At 42.4% G+C, this 23017-nt stretch overlaps 2 protein-coding genes and 2 long non-coding RNA genes across 6 annotated transcripts; 1 reads left to right on the top strand and 3 right to left on the bottom strand.

Moving 5' to 3' along the window:
* Positions 1-1729: 1729 nt before the first annotated feature.
* Positions 1730-5333, bottom strand: LOC127764173 (uncharacterized). Of its 3 annotated transcripts, XR_008015817.1 has the most exons (7): positions 5158-5333; positions 4891-4957; positions 4006-4187; positions 3851-3943; positions 3614-3728; positions 3389-3463; positions 1730-2072 (listed from the first exon to the last, which is right to left on the bottom strand). It is a non-coding gene; the product is annotated as an uncharacterized LOC127764173 (long non-coding RNA). The 3 variants fall into 3 exon arrangements; XR_008015816.1 differs by having other exon boundaries at positions 3594-3943; XR_008015815.1 differs by having other exon boundaries at positions 3614-3943.
* Positions 5334-6473: 1140 nt separating this feature from the next.
* LOC127761858 (uncharacterized) lies at positions 6474-8261 on the top strand. The gene is made up of 2 exons (XR_008015322.1): positions 6474-6617; positions 8164-8261. It is a non-coding gene; the product is annotated as an uncharacterized LOC127761858 (long non-coding RNA).
* Positions 8207-14768, bottom strand: LOC127761857 (ABC transporter G family member 39). The gene is made up of 23 exons (XM_052286189.1): positions 14304-14768; positions 13978-14098; positions 13773-13861; positions 13604-13688; positions 13315-13474; positions 13152-13228; positions 12997-13047; positions 12826-12916; positions 12428-12729; positions 12066-12347; positions 11508-11985; positions 11336-11439; positions 11087-11249; positions 10879-11001; positions 10679-10788; positions 10260-10592; positions 9893-10183; positions 9725-9808; positions 9503-9636; positions 9191-9418; positions 8930-9101; positions 8578-8832; positions 8207-8486 (listed from the first exon to the last, which is right to left on the bottom strand). The coding sequence occupies exons 1-23, from the start codon at positions 14633-14635 to the stop codon at positions 8226-8228; spliced, it is 4326 nt and encodes a 1441-aa protein (XP_052142149.1). The 5' UTR covers positions 14636-14768; the 3' UTR covers positions 8207-8225.
* Positions 14769-17061: 2293 nt separating this feature from the next.
* On the bottom strand, positions 17062-21533 carry LOC127763533 (uncharacterized). The gene is made up of 9 exons (XM_052288267.1): positions 21282-21533; positions 20339-20437; positions 19866-20269; positions 18617-18677; positions 18429-18482; positions 18041-18109; positions 17837-17902; positions 17665-17733; positions 17062-17447 (listed from the first exon to the last, which is right to left on the bottom strand). Exons 1-9 carry the CDS (start codon positions 21396-21398, stop codon positions 17358-17360), a joined length of 1029 nt encoding a protein of 342 aa, XP_052144227.1. The 5' UTR covers positions 21399-21533; the 3' UTR covers positions 17062-17357.
* Positions 21534-23017: the final 1484 nt, after the last annotated feature.

The following is a 23017-nucleotide window of genomic DNA, read 5'->3' as shown; positions in this document are numbered from 1 at the left end:
ACCAATGTTGCACTGTTCAACATACACTGTTTTAGTCCCATCTGTTGCAAGAACCAATGCAGATCACTGCTGCAGCAACTGAAGCATCCGAAGGGGTTAGCCATATCCATCAAACCATCAGCATCACTATCACAGTAACAGTTCAGAGCATCTTCAGAGGCATCTCCTAATCCTAGCTATATATGCTCCTTTTCTAGCTGAAAATTGGTGGGGAACACGATGACCACGACGCGATCGTATTAGTACACAAATCAAAAGAGAAATAATTAAACAATGGTGCACTATCAGTAGCTGTTAACTGAAACAGTCTGCTCTGAATTCTGAAGATTGCAAGGGGTTAGGTAGAGCTCTAGGCCTCTAGCCTAGCCAGCCTTTCTCTTCCCTTCTCCCTATATACCACACTAGAACACAGGAGCAAGAACAAGCCACACCATTGCTCATCACCTCTCCATCTTTAGTTTGCAGTATCTCAGTTTTGCAATTCTCCTCGCTGTTCACCGCGAATAATCAAGCATCGATTGACGACGACGATGGACGAACCATCGCAGGGCGGTGACCAGAAGCTGTCGGCCATGGAGCATGTCAAGAAACGCCATGAAGAGAAGGGCTTCCTCTATGCCTGGTTTGTACAGAAACACAACACTCTGCATCTGCATGCATGATCATACTGCAAGTTCTTGCTGCATGCAGTAGCTTCAGTTCAGTACCAGTGCTTTAGCTCTGAACTCTGAACTTCTGAATGCATCTCAGCATGTGAACTCTGTATCAGACTGCATCTGCAACGATGTGGCACTGCAAGAACAATCACACATGCATACATGATGATTAATTGGTTGCCGTTAATTTGGGTGTCGAATTTATTTTTTTTCCTTTTTTGCAGCTTGTTCATGCTGTGCTGCTGCTTCTGCTGCTACGAAACCTGCGAGCACTGCCTCGAGTGCTTCTGCTGCTGCTGCAAGAAGGACGACTGATAGAGATCAAGATCGATTTCCTGGATTTGTTAGCGAATTGTTCGTCGAAATAATAAAAGGCTAGCTTGGTGTGATTCTTCTCGATTTTAATTTGTGTGTTAACTATGCGTTAACCGTGGTGAGCTAGCTAATAGTTATGTACTCCATGCTGTGACTATGAGTGAGCGAGTGAATTGCAGGTGGATTGTGGTTGTAAGTTTGTAAGCTGGATTTCTGATTTTTCATGTCAGTTCATCGTTGTAGTACAAATTCTTGTGTAAACATAATACATATGTGTAGGTGATTCATGTTGCAGTTATCCAGTTATTTCTTCTGCTTGCACTAGTAATATGCCCGTGCTAAACGCTACGATGCAATTCTATTTGTCTTTAATAATTTTTAAAATTTCATGTTAGCAAAAAAAATTTTATATGATTTGTACATTTGAGCTTTAATAACCTCCGGCAAGGCCAGGTCTGTTTTGTGCTTTGTCCGTGAACATTATAGCTATTCACTTGACATTTTCCCCGTATCGTTTTACTGCTGATTAATCACGTTATAATAAACCATCTTTTCTTGATTCACATAGAGCCATAACTGAGCATTGCAATGCTATAATCATTTATGTAGGTGAAAATGCTAAGTACATTAAAGCGATATGATGGATAAGTCATGACAATGCGTGTAGAGTCAAATATAGATCTGAAAGACACAATCGTATGCAACTGTAAAAAAAATTGGTTCAAACGCAATTATGAATATCTCAAGATATGTGGCCCTGCAATGTTATGCGGTTCGTGTCAATGCCCAGAGAATATATAGGGAACAATAATCACCAATCGATCAACAATGCATAGTGTTATGGATTGAACAACCCATGTCACGTGTACAGTTGCATGAGCTATCTTCTATATATTTCCGGCGCTACATATAACTTCGATGTTCATTTGTGTTATTCACATGGGATGACTATTTTCCAGGCTTACATCTCAGCCAGTTCTCAAAGTTGTGTAGAATGAATGATGTCTCACCCAATTTCTCCATTATCAACTTGTTTTCTTCAAAAGTAGCAAAGCTTTCTATCTACTTCAAGAAGCACTCCCCCAGTTAATTACACTTATTCTGCACATGTGTAAAATAATTAGCAATCCATAAGAAGCATGCACACAAGCATTATAGATAGAAGAATAAAAAACTATTAAAAAGGATTCGGTGGCTGAAAAAAAAATGAAAAACATACTGATTTAATCATTTAAGCTCACAGCCAAAGTTCAGACAAGATAAAAAAATGGAGCTATCTCAGAATCATTCTAAAGCTTGCTGTCTCCTATTCACATGCTTTAAAATAGATTTGAGTTTAATAATTGTGCGTAGTCTTTTATGAGAGTCGATGGTTTTCCATATCCAACTTGTTATGAGAAATGTGAGAAAATAAAGTTCTGTTGAGCTGTATTTTATAGTCAACAGTACTGCAGAACCAAATGTTCGAAGCAAATGCACAGAAACTTTGGTGTTTTTCCCTTACAAAGCAAGTTACTGAAAATTTATAAACACATTTTCAAATATGTGACGATACGCTTTGACTTTTTAGATGGCTTGCTAGCAGACAAGAGCGAAAATACAGCTTCGTCCGAGCTATTTGATGAACGCACAAGCACCTCTTCTTTATGAAACTCAACAGATCCAACTGATCCTGTGTGCCCTAATTAGGATATTTCTCTCAATTAATTTAAGGCTGTTACCAGAATTTTTATTTCAAATGCTTCCTTGAACTACAACAGTTCGGATATTTCTCTCAAATGCAGCTGATGTAGATAGCCCTAATTGAAGAAACAGTATATTTCTTTCGAAGTTGCAACTCAATTTTTTCTTGCTTTTTTACGTACCTTCGTACATCTAATTTTAGGTTTCTACTATACCATAGATACTTGTAATCCAAACATCCTTTTTAAGACATACATGCAATTGGTCTACTGATAATATTCAATTTATAAATCTTAAATGTGATGACGTCGACCATGCATATGACGCCGACACCTGGTTCATCGATAGCTCTGTACACTACAAAACATTCTAAAATGTGATTGGTATTCTTGTTTGTTCAAGAAGACATTTCTGGTCCACATAGACGAGTTGAGGGCTTTGAGGCAGATAAATGGTTTTTGGCAAAATTAGACTCATGTTACCAAATTAACAGCCTGGTCAAATGACCTACAGGCATACCATTTTATGCTATGAATTTTTCAGTCACAAAAGCAACTGCCCGGATATATACTCTATTTTATCCAAGGAAGATTATCTTAGATATAGGATCCACAATTGCTGAATTGCCCAATGTATTCATTGCAACTACTCGAGGATGGCTAGAAGGGATGACAGCAATGCAAACTTCTGATGAGCTGAAACTATTTCCTGAATTTGTTGAACAAGAAACTAACCCATGTAGAAAGTCAGAACTCTTCAGCATCAACAATCAAAATCAATAATTGCTAGTTCCCAAAAACCTGTCCGTTCTGAATATATCAAGCAGTACTCATCAAAAATCAAAATATGTGCAGTCAAATTTAGAATTACAAGGGAACATAGGGTTTCAATTTTGCTTTAGATGAAAAAAAAATGTAAGTAATAAAATTAGTGGATTACTTGGAGATTTCTGAAATTACCATTGTCGTATTCAAAGGCAATTGGAGACCACTGAAGTGACCAGCCACTGCCAGGTTGTGGTCTCTGCTTCTTCTAATAAGTAACCGGGTTTCTTCAGAACCGACGGATCAAATTCTACACTCATTCCAAAATACTGGCATGGTTATATTATGCATAAAAATTCAGAACAAACTGAAAGGTTGATTTCAAATACTACAGAGTGAGGATGGTTAGTATAAAAATTTCAGAACATGAACCAGTTGCTAATCCACGGCTGAAATCCAACCAGCAGAGTGAGGGTTCACCCTGGAGCAAAGCAGCTGTGCATCATTAGTTACCATGGTTAGGCCCTGCAAGTCAAATACGAAAATGAATCAATCAATTAAGCTGAAAGTAGCGTAAAAGATTCTACCTTGTATCTGAACTCTGAAGGAAGCAGTATGATTAAAGAGGATCACACCATCCATTATGCACTTCATGAACAGCATAGATATCCTTATTCATTCAAACCCCCTGATCTGATCAATGAATCGATGGAGTCAACATGGATAGCAGTTTTCATTTCATTTTTTAAACAACGAGTCCTCCTTCAGCCTGAAACAATGAACAGTCACAAATGTATCAACTTTGATTTAAGAAAAAAATCATAGAAGTAATTTAGTTTGTTATGATAGACCATCCTCTATAAAATTGCAACTATCAGTCTCACAAATAGAGAACTGATTAATGATTAGGTCATGCCATAGACTATTCAATTTTAGTTCTGGGAAGTTCAGTTTTCTAAACATAGCTCAATCAGCTATATAATCACACAATACTCCAAGCAAAAGAGCACATGCAAAAATAGTCCTTTATCGTCTCTTGTTGACTGAAAAAGCTTTATTGTCTTTCCCATTTTTTGAATGGAGTGGCCTGACTATTTCTTATGACACCATAATGACCAGAACCCGAAGAAAACATTGCCAGGTTAAAACTGAACCATGTATTCCGTAGGCTAGTAGCAACCCATACAGCAGCTGAATTTTTCAGAAATGAGAGTGTTTCATTTCACCATAGTTTCAGAATTATATTTTCAGAAATGTTTAGACAAAATAATAATCTGTCCCCTGTCTCCATGAGCAATCAAATTTCGAAGCTGGCACCATAAGTTAGCATCGCTCCAGATTCTATTTGAACTGACATACAACTTAAACGAGAATAGTGTACCAAATATACAGGAACAACTGAAAACATATATAGGGTGAATAATGTGAGGATATCTAAAAAATGTGGAATTTTCAGGAGTGGAGCTTATGACCTCTTCTGCATTAAGTGGATGTTTTAACAGCTTGCTTCTCAACGCTAAACTGATCTACCAAGCTGAACTGCAGAGAACAGGCAAACCATCATAAGATGAAAGAACCGGATTCGGCGGTGACTCTTGGAGGAGCCATGGGCGATGGTCAATGGCGAGCGGCAGGAAGCCCAACGGGAGATCGAGGCATGGGGAATCGACGATGCAGGATGACGATTTGCGCTATGAGGGGCCGGCGACGAGCGGAGACAGGACAATCGGCAACAATACCTGAGGATGAGGGTGAGAAGGGAGGGGATCGACGACGGGGAGGCTCGTGCGACGGCGAGTGGGCGGGTGACGGGATGGATGTGGGCGTGAGGAGGGTGTGCGAATGAAAAGGGGGAGGAGATTGGGGCGGTTTCCGGCGTCAGCGGCGGAGACGGCGGAGGGAGGCGTGGGAGGGAGGTGCGGTTTCTGGGAGGGTTGTGGGAGGAGGAGGTGCATGGGGAGGGGGCGTGGGAGGGGCGCGATCGGGAGGGAGGCGTCGATGCCGTCCGATACGACTCATCAGATTAATTTGGATCGTTGGATGTGTGACATGATAAATGATGAATGAGTAAAACTATTTTGTTGAACTATAGGCTAGAACTATAGGCTAGAACTATAGGCTATAGACTGACTAGATAAACTGATACACAGAAGTTCAGATTAGATGGGAAGATATGCAGAACTAAAGAACTGTAGAGTTCAGTGGATCATGAAGACATCTTCTTTGGGATGAATTATTTTTGCCTTTCTTTTCTTTCTCCCTATCTTCAGTTTTGCATTGCGAGAATAGAAAGCAAAGGAGAAAATGAAAAAAATGTTCAAATGCTATAAAAAAAATTCTCCAATTCAAATTTGGAAAAAGCTCTAAAATTTGAAACAAATTTTCAGCAGGTTATTGCAACGAATTTACTTTATTGTACAGATAAATTTAAAAAATAGCTTAAAACAATTGGTATAAACAAAAGATTATTTTTTTGGGTGAAATGTATTTTGAGAGATGTGAAACAATTAATCCATCATAGGATAATCGATGGATGTGTAAAGAAATGGACAAGAGCAAAGAGCTCTCATGCTAAGTTGGGGTCGGGGAGACTAGGGAGCTTCTTGTTGTTACAGCTTCTCTCGGAATTAGAAGCTCCCCTATACAGTTTAGTTTTTGGTCCACATTATGAGAAGCCGTAGTTGTATAATCTAGAAAGTGAACTAAAGCCAGAAGTTAAAAAACCATCTTTTTCATATTCTCAGAAGCTGGCTGCTCAAAATCTTAGACTCCCCAAATAGGCCCTGAGAGTGATCCCACGCATATTTCTTATCCAACGGTGGTTAGATCATTAAAGATTTTTTTTTGTCAGAAAGGGGAAAATTGAAAAGTTTATATGTACTCAATTTTGTCTGTTATACTAAAATTCTATCTGTCACACTATGAGTCCAGCTATATTTTTTATAATTTTATCTAATTAAATTAAACTTTTTTTATACATGCCACACTATAATTTTTTTTATAATTTTCTCTAATTAAATTAAACTATGAGTACTAAAAGCCCTGAAATCTGAACCCAACCCAGGCGCGAAATCCGAGGTGCCCCGCGACCGCGCTGACCGGCGGTGATGCCGATCCGGCGGCCGGCCCACGGGCGGATCGTCGCCGCCGCCGCCGCCGCCGCCCGCGTTACTCCGGCGCTTGGTCGGCGTGACTCTGGGTAACGATCCTGTAACCCTACTTCTCCTCAGAGTCAGATCCATCCCGCGCCTAATCTTCCTGCGGGTGTATGTTGCCATCGCGAATTACCAGTCTATAGTTGCTGTATGAATGTGGGAGGCGATCTTGTTGATCTGTACTTCCATCGATTGTTTAGTGCTGGGTAGTTGGATGATCCCCTGCAAAATGTGCCTGTTTCTGTACCTGAGCTAGTGCGGCTGGAGGGGAATTGTTTGGGGATTTCTGAGTTGCGCTGAATTTGGTGGTGCGATTGCTGTTTATCGCCATTTCCACTTGTGCTTTTGTTGTGGAACACTTTGGCAATTTTGACAAAATCTTCCGAGGATTACCAAGAGTCCAATGTCAATTTTGGAGGATTACATTGTTTCGTGAAAACAACGACTAATCTAAATCAACAATTTATTTCTCACAGTCAGTTAACCATCGATATCGCTGCAAAAAAAAAGTTGACTATCGATTCTACGGATCTGTTTTCGACTTATTGTTAGTTAACAATGCCATACTTTTGTATAGAGAAGTCCCCCCTCCCCCGGTTTTTGAGCAACTAGGCCATGTTGTTTTTTTGCCTAAGAGAAACTATCACATGTTGAAATGTGCAATATAGTTGTTGAACAGTCATCTTTCTTTCCCTTGGTTGGGCCAAATTGATTGACAGACAAAGGCTGCTCAATAAATGGCACAAGTTATTTTGTGAGTATGACTGCAATAATCCCTGATGCAGTCCATGCTCTGTACATTCTTGTAAACCAGAGGTTTGCTGGATGTCTGTTCAAAAGTTTGTGTCGAAGTATAGTTGCTTTTGGAATGTTATTTTTATATGACAATCTGGCCTGTCCTTGCTGGATGTCTGTTTAAAACTTTGTCTCAAAGTATAGTTTGCTTTTGGAATGTTATTTTCATATGACAATCAGTCTTGACTATAAAATTCGTTTCTTATGCAAAATTGCAAACCTTTATCGATATTCTTTAAGCCTCCCAAATTATCCAATAGTTAAATATATGGCACACCTTAGAAGCTTCAATAGTTGGATATCTGAATTTGTCTTTGGTTGTCAATACTTTTGCTGTCCTGCTGTCTAGAAATGTGAGTCACGTCTCATTTAAAATTCGCATCAAGGTTATTTTTAATCCAAATGGTAATATGTTATCACAATAATCGTAAATTATTAATTATATGCTGAACACACAACATCACCAGCAATCTTGAATTATTGATTATATCAGTTCCTAATGCTAGTGTTTGTAGTAGATTTCTAAAGTTTCTACTGTTTTCAGCATTATATAGCAGTGCCATCTTTTTTTTTTTCACATTAATGTTTCATTTGCTGCTTTTTGAAGGCAGTGAGATTCAATTGAACAAATACTTGACAATATTATGGAAAAAATTACATCATGGAACTATTGCATATTTTTACAGTTTACATACATGCCTCTTATCTGTTTGATAAATGCCAAACTGAACAGATAGAGATGTCAATTGCCTACGAATGAAACAAATACTGAATACATTCTCTCCTCATTTACAGTGCTGTGTGCCAGTACTCAACAGCAAACTCATCCAAACTTGAATCAAGATGAGATGGTGCTCTTATCTTCTTTGGAAATTGAAGACTTTGATGGAGAAGGCAAAGACGAACGCGAAGAGAGCAGCAAACCCAACAACAGCAGTTGCTACATAACCTAAGTAGTCATGCCTAAACCCAAAGTATCGTCTGATGTAATCTTGCACCACTTCCCCGTCCTCCAGTGTAGAGTTTGTGATATCACCATATTGTGAGGCAACAAGTCCGTACAGTGTCCATGCCACTGGGCATGCCCAGGAATACCACCTCCACCATATTGGTATCCTCTGCAAACCAGCCATGTATATTTCAGCATCAACAGTATAGAAAAAAGACTTAAAGGTTGGTATGGACAATGAATGAATATCAGATACTTACTGGTCGGGGGATTAGGAAGCCGGCAAAGATATTCCATATGCAATAGAATGCAGTAGAGACTATGGCAGCAATGTCGCTGTTTGGTGTCATGGCGACTGCCATCATCCCATAGAATGTGAAGTACATGAAGGTGAAGAACATGAAGAACATGTACCAGAAGAATTTTTCAACTGTCCAGTCAAAGCCAATCAGGCTGTAGACGATCAGACCATACACGACAGTCTGGAGGAAGATGTGTGGTATCTCAATAAGAACCTGTTGAAAGGATAAATTGTTAGATTTTTTTTCCGTATAATAAAGGAAGCACACTGCAATTGTTTTTTTGTTTAAATATGCAGCTATGACCATTTACCTGCGCAAATGCATATGGTAGAGCGGAGTACATTCCAGCGGCCTTTTCTCGGTAGAACACTGTTCGCTCAACGTCTACAATTGGTTGGACAGTCTGGCCGTTTTGAATTCCAATGAAAAGGACTGCTGCATACATGGATCCCAAAGAGTTGAACAGATCCAATCTCTTGTTTCTGTAGGCAAGATAAGCACAGGTAAGTTTCTTTCTCAAAACATGCCAACATAGATCAAGTTAATTGGGTTTGTTAGCAAAGATACTTACATTTTCTTCCCTAGGTTCAAGAATATAGTGCCGAAAATGAGGGCTATAACTGTTGTGAAGAAGATTCTAGTTGCTGTATACGACGGATTTCTCCAGTATGATTTGTGCTGCTTCCACAGGCAAGCCATGCATTGTGTGAAGAAGGGCTGTGAAAATTGAGTTGGGAAGTGCAGGTCCGTTGATCCAGGTGGAGGTGTGCTTAATTCACTTATCAATGTTTTATTCCTCCTGCAATGGTGCAATTGAATCAGTGATATAACACAGAAAAAGCAGAAAAAGAACATTTTGGGGGGCTTTTGTCATGAAACATACTGGTATAGATCAGAATTCCTGTATACTTCAGCAAAGTTGATGCCAAGGATATCTTCTTGGGCTAGGGTGGTAACCTCCAACATCCATGTTGCAGGATTGTAACCATCCTTGATTTTCCTCACTCCTTGTATACCCTAAATTTGGAGCAGCGAGCAAGGTTACCATGCATGTCTTAAGTTGGAAATTTGGTGTTCACTTCAGTATTTAAGTATCGAGGCTCACCTCAAAGTAATTGATGAGATGGCATGAGTTGTGTCCCAGGGGGCCCACATATATTTCTTCACCTCCTCGTTTCATCAGAAACAGCTGCAGAAGTTCAAGAATAGCCTGTTAGTGTTCGTATGAGAGGCATCCAAGATTTGTGCAATTTTGGCCCTTGCTTCAACTTACCTCATCAAAAGCTTCAAATATGTCAATGCTGGGCTGGTGAATTGTGCAGACAACAGTTCTTCCTGTGTCTACTGTGTTTCTAACTGTTCTCATCACAATTGCAGCTGCCCTTGCATCTAGTCCTGAAGTTGGTTCATCCATGAATATGATGGATGGGTTGGCAACAAGCTCAACGGCAATAGTGAGCCTCTTCCTCTGTTCGGTGGATAAACCATTCACTCCTGGCAGTCCCACCAGTGCTCCCCTCAGTGATGTCAGCTCAACAAGTTCCATGACTTCTTCCACAAACATCTGCATCCGTGAAGTGAGTCAGCATCACAATGCAAAATGTGTAATGAGCTAGCAGAGTAAAGGCTGTTTGACTAACCTTTCTTGCTTCCGAGTCTACTTCAGAGGGTAACCGGAGCCATGCTGAGTACAGAAGGGACTCGTAAACAGTGACATGTGGAGAGTGGATATCATTTTGCTCACAGTAACCAGCAATCCGAGCAAAGGTCTCTTGCTTCTTTGGGTATCCAGAGATGGAGATGTCTCCTTCAATGTAACCGCCTGTTTTCCTTCCCGCCAGCACATCCATTAGAGTTGTTTTACCAGCTCCGCTAACACCCATCAGTGCTGTAAGGACTCCTGGCCTGAAAGCTCCGCTTACACCTTTCAGCAGCAGTAGCCGATCTTCAGTAACACCTTTATCTTTCATTTCCTGTCAAAAATTGTGCATCGGGATTAGCATAATAGCATTTGGTGGTATATTTGTTACACACAGGGAGGCTTCCAATGCTTGCTTACCTGAGGCATATCCACAGAGTATCTGATATTGTCGAAGGTGATCGACAGAGGAGTAAATGGAAGTACCATTCCTCTCTTCCTGGTGTCAGCTCCTGTAATCTCTCCTCTTCCTGCATTTGCTATACTTGTTAAAAGGACACAACAAAATTGCATATCTTGTTCAATGCCATAATACAGAGGAATGTACTAAAAAGACTGACCATCAGAAGGTGAATTCTGGGAATCTGTTCCAAGAGTCAGCAGCTCAACATTTTCTCCGGTACGGTTTACATGTTTTTCCCTCAATTCCTCTTCAGAAACAACAGCCTGACCTTTTCCAAGTGCTGCAGTCATAATATGGTGTCAATGCCAAATAAATGATGTTTGAATATGCTAATCTATGTGTTTCAGAGCTGAGATGATACTCACGGTCAAGCCATTCAAGGAACAGAATGAAGAGGATGTTGAAGAGCATGATGTATCCAAGTAATGCGCCAACGCCAATCCAGTACCAGTTTGCATCGACAAAGATGCCACGTACCTTAAGGACTTGGACACCAAGCGTGTCGTTGCTTTGTGTCGGATCAACAACCTGCGCAAGGATTAGGTTGCTTCTGAGTTATCTAAATCCAAACTTAGATTGTCAGGTTTGAGTTGGTGCAGGAGACACTGCATTACCTTGTTCCAGCTGTGGCCAAGGAACTCATTAACTGCTATGGCATTCTGTGCATACATCAGAGGAGAGGACCAGTAGCCCCAAATCCACCATTTCTTGATGTTTTCTGCAAAAGGAGAACTCAGTACAATGCTCTTGTTACTACTGGAACAATATATGAGTTACTTGGCATACCTCTAGATATCAAGAAACCACCGAGAACCAGAAGAATAAGCTGAGCAAAAGACCCAAACGTGTCTGCAACAACCATCTCTCTTCCTAGTGCAGCGAGAAGCCGGAAGAGACCGGACGCCATCTGGCTGATCAGTACCAGCAGCACATAATGGCGGAAGAATCTCTCTATGTTTGGATCGAAGCCCATGACATAGTATGTCATGCAAATCCACACAGCACATTCCAAGAATGATATTGGGATTTTGAGCACCCATGTAGGTAATGCATACGCCCATGATGGATAGAAAAGCAGGTCCCTCTGCTTATAGAATATCGGCAGCTTTGCAATGCTCATGGCGAGCTCCGCAAATCCATTGAACAAATGTGTGACTAATCCAAGGAACATAGCACCCAGGAAGATCGCACCATCTTCTACACTGCGTCGATGCATCTTTGTACGCAGGAAGACCGTCATTCCGATGCTTCCAAGGATTATGAGCTGGTACAGATGTACCTTTCGTCAGATTTTATTTATGGTCCCGAAGTAGAGAGAAAAAATTCAAGATGCGAGATACATACCTGGAGAATTTTGAAGATGTAAACAAATGAATTCCTCTTCATCAGCAGCCACTCCCTCGAGAAGCATGCCTTGGTAAGCTCCATCTTGCTGATGCCATACCTGGAAGTTGTGAGAGCAGCAGGATGGTTCCTGGTTCGGTCAAAGGGCACCCTGAGCTCTGAGCCCAGATTACGCCCAACATGGAATTCCTTGAAGGCCTCCGAAAAGTCGTTCACCGAGATGTACCGGTATGGTTCATCTCTGCGGCACCAGTACTGATGCTGATCCTTCCTCGATGTAACCTGTGCATTCAGAATGAACACTGTCAAATTTGAGTTCCTAGTCCAACATGCAGGGAAGATTACTCTGCTGGATCACTCACTTCTTGCAAGAAGTCTGCAACACCTTTCCTCTCCGGACATTTGAAGCCCATTGCCTCAAAGAACTCGAGGATGTTTTCTCGAGGTCCCTGGTATACGATTTGGCCCTCGGAGAGGAGAACAATGTCATCAAAGAGGTCATACGTCTCAGGTGCAGGCTGAAGCAACGCGATGAGCGCGGTTCCTCCTAAGATGTGGACAGATTGCCTGAGGGAGTTGACGATCTGGTATGTTGTGGAGCTGTCCAAACCGGTGGAGATCTCATCCATGAACAGAGCCTTTGCTGGACCGACAAGCATCTCACCTACGTAAATTCAGTGGATTGAGAGGTCAGATTTTTTCACTATGATCGAAGAACACTGTCATGCCTAGTTCTTTGTTGACTGCAGATTGCACATACCAGTTGTAACACGTTTCTTTTGTCCTCCTGAGATACCTCTGATCATAGCGTCTCCAACCATTGTATCAGCGCAGATTTCCAGACCCAGAATCTGCAATAGCAACTTAATTAGTTCTAGTCATGTATATTTCTTCTTTTTTTCTCTGTTTTCCTGTAGTGTGTTGTACTCACTTTGAGAATGTAATCTGTGACCACGCTTTCCTGACCTTCCACGGAGATGGCCTGTTTGCACAAGGGAACAACAATTTGAGCACTTCTTGTATACTTTTCCAAAAAAAAAAAGAAAAAAAAGGAAGGCTTGTGCTTTGAATAAACTAGCATTTTACCTTCATGTAAACATCAATATCAGGATCTGGTTTAATGTTGGCTTCTTTCTCCCTTCTTGACAGTTCAGTAAGCATGTCTGCGTGATAACAAAACCACCATAAGAATAACTTCACCAAAAGCGAAACAAATTGCTCTGCACTTTCAGTGCAGCATGCTGCGTACCGTAACGAGTTCCAACTCCTTGACATCTTGCAGAGAAGGCCAGTGTCTCCCTCACAGTCATCTCGCCGATGTGAAGATCATGCTGCCCGATGTAAGCCGATGTCCTCTGAGGGACAAATTCGTCCATGTCATGCCCATTGTAAGTCACTCTTCCTGATACCTGAGCATTTCAAAATTCAAATTCAGCCATGTTACAACTTTTGCGACTAATCTTTCCCATGTGATAATTTTTGTCCGAAAACACGGGAATACTCGGAAATTAACAAGAAACATGTGAAGATGTGGTTACCTTCAGTGTTGAGTCCAGTTTCCCTGCCAGAGCTAGGAGCAGGCTGGTTTTCCCAGAACCAGGAGGGCCAAGCAACAGAGACATCCTGAACAAATTTCACATTATTAAGCTCCAACCTTTCATCAAAATATGATAATCCGACACATGAACAGTTCTTGATTTTCCTCACCTGCCGGGTCTGATGATTCCACTGATGTCATGAAGGATGGAGATAGGCCTCTTCCCGCTCGAAACGATCCGCATCGCGCTCAGCACATCCTGATGATCCAAACAGTTCAACAAGAATCAGAAGCTGCAGGACGAGCTTAACAACATCTGAACTTGGAAACTCTTTCAGCTCCTCCATGATGATCATGGATGATCCAAATGCGTACCATGATTTTGTTGGAGAAGAAGTTGGTGAACGTTGGGATTCCCCGGTTGCCGACGTATGCCTCCGCGTCGATGCTAAGGTTCTCAAACCTCACTTCAATCGTCGGGTTGTCAATCCCAACTCTGCAAATCAAATCATCACAAGTTCAAATTTCAAAACCACCCAGAATTAACTCTCAAAAACAAAGACAAACAAAGAAGGAAAAGAAGCCATGACTGATCGCTTTTCCCCCACTATCTTTCAGTTGCTACTGATGATGAACACCTTTTGTGTCTGAAATTTGAATTTGATCGAGAAGAAGAGGAAGTGAATGGAATTGAGCCTCACCGCTCCATCCGGTCGCGGAGCTTGAGGAGGAAGCGCTCGTTGTCCTCCTCGGCGGTGCGGACGAGGCGCTCGATGAGGTTCCTCCTCTCCTGAAGCCCGAGCCCCCCGATGTCCACCTCCTCCACGCCGCCGGCGGTGAGGATGCCCTTCCGCATCCGGTCGTACGTCGGGAGCTTCTCGATCGCCGCCCACTTGAGCGCCTCCTCGTCGTCCTCCTCCCTCACCGACCTCCCGAACGCGTCGCTCCTCCCCGACGTCCCCCTCCACGACGACGCCGTCCGCCGCACGCTCCCGCCGCCGCTCGCCACGCTCCCCATCCTCACTATATCCATCTTCTCCGATCACCTCCTCTCAACTCCGATCACCTCCTCTCAACTCCGATCTCTCTTTCGATCGATCCGTCCTTGCTTGCAGCTGCAGCTTTTTGCTGCTGCTCGAGTGGAGAAGATGACGAGAAAGAAGAGAGGGTTTGTGTTGGTTGGAGGAGACGGTGATGGGGGTGGTATATATACCTCGCCACCCACGCGCGCCTCTTAATTACATATTAATCGGAGATTAGCGAGGTGATTGATGATTAGTATAGCTAATTACTAGATTTAGTCGAAATGGCGGGCTCGCTGGTCATGACGCAGCCGCTTGTTTCGAATTTTTTTTAGATTTTTTTAATGCGGTCTCGAGCGTGGATAGTTTGACCGGCCGGTCGGTTCGCGCCGAAACGTCTTGACCGGTTCGGGGTCAGGTCCGCCTCGTCTGACCCGGGCACTAGGGGGCATCGGGGTCATCGTGGCCGTTGGTGGGAGGATCTGCGGGTGGGATTGTTCCACGTGTCGCCGGGATTCGCGGTGTTGGGGTACCTCCCGCGTACGGCAAGGGGGTGCGTTTAGTATTAGTGGTGTGAGTGAAGTCAGCTATGCAGGTAAACGTCAATTAGTGGCTGCATGCTGTAGTGTTTATTACTACTAGCTTGGTATGTAGATTATCACGTCCATGAACAGCGACAATGTTGCCAGATATCGTGATGATCAAAACAAAAGGAAAAAGTGTGAGCCTGAGAACTACAGCATGCAATTTGGATGTGTTGGAATTAATACTCTTATGTGCCGAATGGTTGAATGGATGAATAGTTGAATAATTTATAGCAATTATTCGAGAGTACAAATAAATGAAATAAATTAACAATGGATTTAATATGTTTCTTGGAAATTTATATATAGGCAAATTCATGCATGTTTCTTGCGAAGCGTGCACATCTCTCCTATCATTTCATTAAGTACAAAAGAATACGCAGGTTACAAATCTCAGCATCTATAGTTGGAGGGGGTTAATTGATTTTTATTAAATAGAAAAAAGAGAACTGTACATGGCGAAAAGAAAGAGAAAAGGTACAGGCTAAGGACCCTTGGTCCAAGCTAACTAAGGGTGTGTTTAGTTCCACGCTAAAATTGAAAGTTTGATTAAAATTAAAAATTCGAAGAAAAAAGTTAAAAGTTTATATGCGTAGAAAAGTTTTAATGTGATGAAAAAGTTGGAAGTTTGAAGGAAAAGTTGGGAACTAAACAAGGGCTAATGTGTAAGCCGGCGAACTGATTTTTCACTCTCTTGTACTCTCCCCTAGCTGCTGTTCCTGCTAGCGAACACCTGTGATCAAAAGGCAAACTGAACACCAAAATAACTGATCGGCGATCGGTTTGTACGGCAAAAACAAAAGGAGAAACAGGGTAGACCATCTACGAAGGGGGAGTAGACAGTAGACTACTTCATCTGCAGGCAACAAGAAATCAACGGCGGCGTGCGCGAGGTCTGGTCAGTCGCCACCCCAGATCGGACGGCCACGGCTCGTCTTCTAGACGACCAGCTGTATGACATAGCCGATCTTCAAGCCTTCGTTGCAAAGGATAACGTTTCTTATATTTAATTTCTTAACGATTCCGTTAATAATACTATATCGCTTGCCAAAGTTAACAAAGTCAGAATCCAGTGGCAATCGAGAGCATCACGAACTCTGGACTCTGAAGTCTGAACCAGTCAGCAGTGGCTTGCGGCCAGTTAATAATAACAACACTTTTCATCGCAAACAAAATATAATGATAATAATGCTAATCCTTTCTGTCCGGTCAGGTCAGGTCAAAGATGGCCAGCTCTTGCGTTGTACTCGACCATTGTTTTTTCAAGGATTTGTAGGAGAATTTCTCTGGAGAAAACAATGTGATAGTTGTAGCTGTAGATGAGATTTAACTGTTTTGGTCGTGGAAGTCGTGCTTCGACGGGGACGGTGACGGACGGCCACGGGATTCACGGGCGGCCGGCGAGCCGCCGCCGTTCGTTCGTTCGCACTGCCGGCCTCTTAATTCGCTTCCATTAGTTTCTGGTCGCCGAACCGGTGTCGTGCACGTTGCACCAACATTGCGAAGTCTGCTTCCAGCTACATTGGAGATTCGGAGTCGTCTTCCAAAATAGTTTTCATCACGATAGGAGCATACGGTTTTAGCTTTTGCTGATGTAGTTTTGCTTGGAGAAAACATAGTACAAGAACTGTGCTGCTCCTAGAAACGTGAAAAGGGAATAGCACTACGGCACACATTCGTGGACGTGCAATAGTTGAAAAATATGTGTTGGTGTACTAGCCCAGTTGAACTATGCAGGGAGCTAGTGGCACATAGACTGTTCAAGTGGTTCACAACATTATTCTTAAGAAAAAAAGAGAGCTTTAGACCGCACGTGATGATACGAAACCCATTCCAAAACCAGTGGCCTATGCAGAGACACCTCTAGAAAACAAAGAGGTTCTGGACAAATTTCAAAGTCAGATAACTGCTCGAGTTGGCATGGTACGGACAGCATACACATTATCACTTGTCAAAGTCAGGCAAGAATTCCTCGGGCTAATAATCTACACCGACAAAAGTTCACACTAAACAATCTGCAGACTAATACATGGTTTCCTAGCCTTCACTTGCATGAATCACTTGTTACAGTTCTTCATGGTATATTGTACTTCTAGGAAAGTTAGCACCATGATAAACTAATAATACCGGTTTTGTGATGTGCAGATTTTCATGCTACGCCATTCTCATACATTGAACCATCTTTGGTTGTGGCGTCTTCACCAATGTCAACCTCACCCATTGCATCGTCAATAAGAGACTGTAATACAGAAAGAGACAGCAGTTCAGTTATATAGCAGGTCAAACAACTCCCAAGAAATACAAACTAAGCTAACGCATTACTTCATGAAATCATGAGTATCTCCACAGACTCTGGGCACGACTACAAGAGCATGCAGGTACTGCACCCAGGATTACTGAAATTCAATAAAGGGTACTCTAGGGAATCAAAAGAAATCATATGTTGAGCAAATAACCTGGAGCTCCTTTTCAGACATCTTCACCCTGTCATTGTAGTCTTGAAGTTGCAGAAAACATTTGTACAGCTGCATTTAATATTTTCAAAGTACAGAATGTGATTTGTCTTGGTTATCCGTTGCTTATTTTCATAAAGCAGCAGCTAGCATGTGAGCAAAATACCACATGTACCTTTGTAACAACCAATTGTCGTTCTGAAGAAACTTTCCGTGCAGCAGACAATTCATCCTCTAACTTCTGTATTTTTGTATTTAAAAATAGTTTGTCAGAAAAAAATAAAGCCGAGTATTGGACAAGGATAAGCACTTGCAAATTTAAAAAATAACAGTGCGAAAGATGCTAAAAAGGATTCCAGTATCAGGATACACAGATCACCTGGGATCTCTTTTGCAAATCTGCAATGTGTTGTTCCTTTGCTGCAACTTTATCTTTGATCTGACTAACCTGAAATAGGACAGCGTTCAAACTATTTTTTCATAATATGAGAAGCAAACAGAACAAAGAACACTATATAACAATTGTAAATGCTAAAGTTAGTAGCCAGATAAACATGTGGTCTAATGCACTAGCACCATGAGTAGTGACAAAATCCTAGCATGCTCCTAGTTGACTATCTGTTGGTGTTCAAGCAATTTAGGCATGTTGCATCAAATGTATCTTATGAGACAATGTTAGCTTTGCTGACTCAGATTTTATGAACTAGCTTTGATTATCCAAATAATGACTAATAAAATAGAGCATAGCTGAAAAAGAAAAAGAGTACCTCATTTTCAAGGTCCTCGCGCATTTGAATTGCTTTGTTCAACTGTCGTTTTGCCTGATAAATGCATGAAAAGAAAGAAAGGAGAAATGAGAAACCCAACAAAAATTAGAAGCAATAGAATAAATGGTTAGAAAAGCTCATAGACAAATTTCCATTTGAAGTAACAGAACAAAGAGAGATGTATTTACATCACTGTGAAGATCATCACTGGAAACTGATAGATCCCTGCTATCATGATCTTTTGGACGGCTGTACAGAAGAAGTCAGGAAAGTAAAGAGATGACTCAATCCTAACTTCTCTACTACTTGGTAGCAAGCAAAAATATTAATCATATACAAATTTTGTTTCAAAGCAGACACAGCAGAAGGTAATAGACTGTAGACATTACATGAAGACTCGAAACTCACCAGTGCTCTTTGTAAATTTTGCACCAGCCAACATAAGTACATAACAGATGTCATACCAGTAAATGAGATTTGGCTGGCAAATTTCAAGTATGATATACGAAAGTACACTCTATTTTATTGCGCAGATAACAGAAAGACAACCCTGGATCCAGGCTCGCTATTTATGGTTTCATATCTCAGTTCAGATCCAGCAGAACACTTGTTTAAAGTGGTAATCACGGCGACAAGGCACATACGATAATTTCAGTTTTAAATCCTCAGCATACTCAATATGTGAAACCCATTCAGTTGGTATGCGTGCTGTTAGTCTTGATCACTGTGGGGTAAACTTAATTGCAATGTGCCAATGTCTATCCCCATCACCCCCTAGGAGATAGCAAAGGTGTCAACCCAATTTAATCTGCAATCAGCCACTTGCAGTTGAAATCAAGACTGACAGATGACATATGCAGGTAAAAGCAACTTACAAGACTCAATATATCTGCAAGTCACTACTCACTACAAAGGTGCATTCAGCATTTCAGCTGCACAAATTCTAACAAATTTGGACAAGACTGACCATCAACTTTAAATTCAGGGAGTAGTCAATTAGTAAATTAACAATTGCAAATTTACATTATTGATAAAAATGAATATACAGTATAAATTATTGGGTAAGTTGGCAAAATAATAATAATAATAATAATAATAATAATAAGAAGAGGAATAGAACAATTGGTTTTCGTGGTTGAAACTTTACTAAGGACACCAGGATCCTATCCAGATTTATCAAAAAATATGCCACATCAATAGTCCTAAAAACTAAATAACACCACTAAATAAATTACAACCTTCTGACACAATTACATGCATCAACCAGAAATATATTCTTTGTGGAAATTCAACTCAGATGCCTTGCAACTTCAATTAAGCTTCATGCCTTCATCACAATACAAATATCTTCCCTAGAATATATATACATGATCTATTTCCACCCAAGTGCATGATTAGCAATATTAACAGAGCTAAAATACAATGAGAAGATAATACCTGAACCTTTTTCTTGATCGCTGCTCCTTTTCTTTCTCTCTTTCACTATCATAGTCTTTAGAGTTTTCTTTTTCTCTGTCATTATCCGAATCAACATTATGCATTTCTGCTGCACGGTCGTAGTCTCTACGCCTTTCATCCCCATGATCTTGATCCATGGGATAGTCAATTTCTTGATCAAAGCCTCTAGGTTCGTAAAATCTGTCTCTATCACGGTCACGAGATCTATCACTATCCCTGTCATGGTAGGGATCTCTGTCACGGTCATAGCTCCTTTCTCTATCCCTTCTGTCCCAATAAGCATCCCTTGCGCTTCCAGGTTCTCGCCGAAAACCTTCACGCCCGAATTCTCGGGCACCTCTAGTACGCACTTCATTCACTCTAACAACACGTCTATTTATTCTCTGTTGCAAACAAAAATGTAATTAATACAAGAGATAATAAAAGGTGTTAAGTTCCAGATAGGAGCATACCTTGCCGTCCATGCCTGAGATAGCATGCTGTGCAGCATCAGCATGAGTGAAAGTAACAAAACCGTAACACTTGCCTCTGACTCTCTGATCATTTATCACCTGCAAAGGTCAGAAAGAGATTCCTCTGTACTCTCACATAATTTGAATCTTATCTGACAGGTAACTACTTTAAGAGGGAAAAAATAGTGCATTGACTGCTTCAAAGCAAAATCCTTTTCTGTTATTGTATCGGCAAACTCGGGAACTAAAACTTTAAACCCATCTTTGGCATTGCAGTAATGCCATGCCTCCTCCACTTGAACCAGAAACAATATAACCACATCTATCACTTGCATTATTGAACCTCTCATTCTACTAGGTATTAAATCAAGTACCAATAACACAAAAAAAGGAACGCATCCAAACTAATATCCAAAGGGAACCCTGAATCCTTCTAGTGTAAATTTACCCTAAAAACTAATTTGAAATATGAGCTACTTGCCTCCCTATTCATCTTAGCAGCAAAATAAGTGACTGTGTGACTGAACCAAGTAGCATGTCACTACATATTCACCTTCATTTCCCCCCTCCCGCTTTAGATAATACAAACTATCTCCCCACCAAATCCCGAGCCCTCACTCCAGAGTCCCAATTACCCAGCCACTCCATGTCTCGCATTAGGACGTAGATCCAAATGAAAACCCTAAAACAAACAACGCCCTTGTTGAACCCAGCTATCTCGACCACCAAAACGAGTCTCGCGACATCTCGCGTGCTTTTACATCACAGCGGGCAGCAGCAAAACAAACCCTAGAAAAAAAAAATAAACAGGCCGATTGACCTCGGAGCTCGGACCAAACAACCGTCAAAGCTAAAACTCCTCAACGCCGCAAACCCCTGCGACGGGAGAGCGGGACGGGATAGCGGTGGGGGGCGCGCGGCGTGGGAAGGAGGGAAGGGGAACCTTGACGGAGACGATGGTGCCGAATCGGCCGAAGGCGTCGCGGAGCATGTCCTCGTTGGCCTCGTACGGCAGGCCGCCGACGTAGACCGAGGTCTCCTCGTTCACCGCCGCCGACATCTCGCCGCCGGCAACGACGACGACGCGGGCTAGGGTTTTGGGTTTACCTCCGCTCCCTCCCCTCTCTCTCTTTCTCTCTCTCGCGGAGACGAGGAGTCGACGAGCGAGCGGAATGGGTGGGGAGGCTGTCGGATCTGACGCCGCGCGTGGTGGTGGTGGTGGTGGGCTGGCGGCATCCACAATCCAGATCCGTGCGTCCCCTCGTGACCAATCCCCGTCGTCCCCGTTCCGATCGTGGGTTTTTTCTACGTGGGCCGGATCAAAGATCAGGCCCATCTCGTTTGGAAGGATCGCGGCTTTCAATACAGGTTGGAGTAGGTCTATTTTCCATACTTCAACTATTGCCCCTTGGTTGAATCACATTACTCTACCACAAAACCGGGTACATCACATACTACAACTACCAAAACTGAATCCCTCAGCGGTTTGGCCGATGGTTTTCTCCTACGTGATGCCAAATAATTAATAAAAAACTTAATGAGACCCACATGTCAATCAGATAAAAGTTAGTAAACGCATAGTGGGCCCACATGTAAGTATTCTCTCCCTTTACCCCTCCATCTTCATCTCTCATATTTTCCACGCCGGTGCCAAGAGTGACGACATCCTTGATCTCGACCCTAGAACCAGCGCGGGCCGCCGTTGATGAGTCCCTCCGAGCTGGCATGCCTATCCACCATCATCCCCGACGAGCCCCTCTGAGACAGCACACCATCCCCTTTCCTGAATTGTTGTCTCCTTAAGCTGCGCAACGCTTAGTGGCACCTTGGTTACCAGGGTTCGCAGCAATGGAGGTGAAGGCAGAGCTCGTTGGAAGGAGGCACCAACAAACCTTGGTGGCGAGAATAGAAGCTTGGAAAGGCCACGTCAGCGGCACTCCAGCTTCATCTGTGTGCTTAGTGACGAGGGGTGGCCGCAGATGCCCAAACCTAGCCCAAGCTCCTCTACTTCGTTGGCCACGCCCAAACTTCCACGTCTCTCTATCGCTATCCGACGTCCTCTTCCTAAGATGCTTAATGCGGCCGGTGGCCCGTGCTTCCTCTGCCTCTTCCTCGACTTTTGCACTCCGCCACTAGCCCACCGACCGCCGCTAACATGCACTGCCTGCCATGTCATTGGGCGCCTCGTGAGTCCTTGCTCTCGCGAAGAGATAAGGGGTGAGAAGAAGTGATGAGAGATAGAGAGAATGACACGTGGGTCTTAATGGGTGTTTTTTTTACATTTTTTCAGAGCGATTTACTTGTGGGCCCTTTTTTTATTTTGGGTTGACTGTGATGCTATTTAAACGCCGTATAGACGTCACGCCAGATAAAGACCAGTTTTAACATGCCATGTAATCGCCACATCATCCAAAACCACCTTGCAAACCACCAAAGTAGTTAATTTACACCGGTTTTAAATAGTTGAGGGAGACTTTATACCCAGTTGTGTGGTTGAGGGATGCCATTTGAAGGAGAACGATAGTCCAAGGAGACTTTATTCCATACTAGCTTGACTCATGTGCGGGCCATCTAAATTGGGCTCGAGAACGGGATCGCAGCTTTCGTTCGGGCCCATATTAGTTGGACTGGAATGGAACTTCGGCTCACGTTTGGCCCATACTGTTTGGGCCAGAACCG

The sequence above is a fragment of the Oryza glaberrima genome, chromosome 2, assembly GCF_000147395.1.
Source record: "Oryza glaberrima chromosome 2, OglaRS2, whole genome shotgun sequence".
In the NCBI taxonomy this organism is placed as follows: Eukaryota; Viridiplantae; Streptophyta; class Magnoliopsida; order Poales; family Poaceae; genus Oryza; species Oryza glaberrima.
This window is presented reverse-complemented; position numbering and strand designations above follow the sequence as displayed.

Bases quoted from the DNA above. Each gene is read 5' to 3' on its own strand.
- LOC127761857 (XM_052286189.1), bottom strand. From the start codon at position 14,635: ATGGATATAGTGAGGATGGGGAGCGTGGCGAGCGGCGGCGGGAGCGTG. The intron at 13,862-13,977 runs GTACGCATTTGG...TTGGATCATCAG, and splicing joins TCTTCTCCAACAAAATCATG to GATGTGCTGAGCGCGATGCG. The intron at 13,689-13,772 runs GTGAGGAAAATC...AAATTTGTTCAG, and splicing joins GGAATCATCAGACCCGGCAG to GATGTCTCTGTTGCTTGGCC.
- LOC127763533 (XM_052288267.1), bottom strand. From the start codon at position 21,398: ATGTCGGCGGCGGTGAACGAGGAGACCTCGGTCTACGTCGGCGGCCTG. The intron at 18,110-18,428 runs GTACTCTTTTTC...GTCCTATTTCAG, and splicing joins GCGAGGACCTTGAAAATGAG to GTTAGTCAGATCAAAGATAA. The intron at 17,734-17,836 runs GTACATGTGGTA...TATTAAATGCAG, and splicing joins GACAATTGGTTGTTACAAAG to CTGTACAAATGTTTTCTGCA.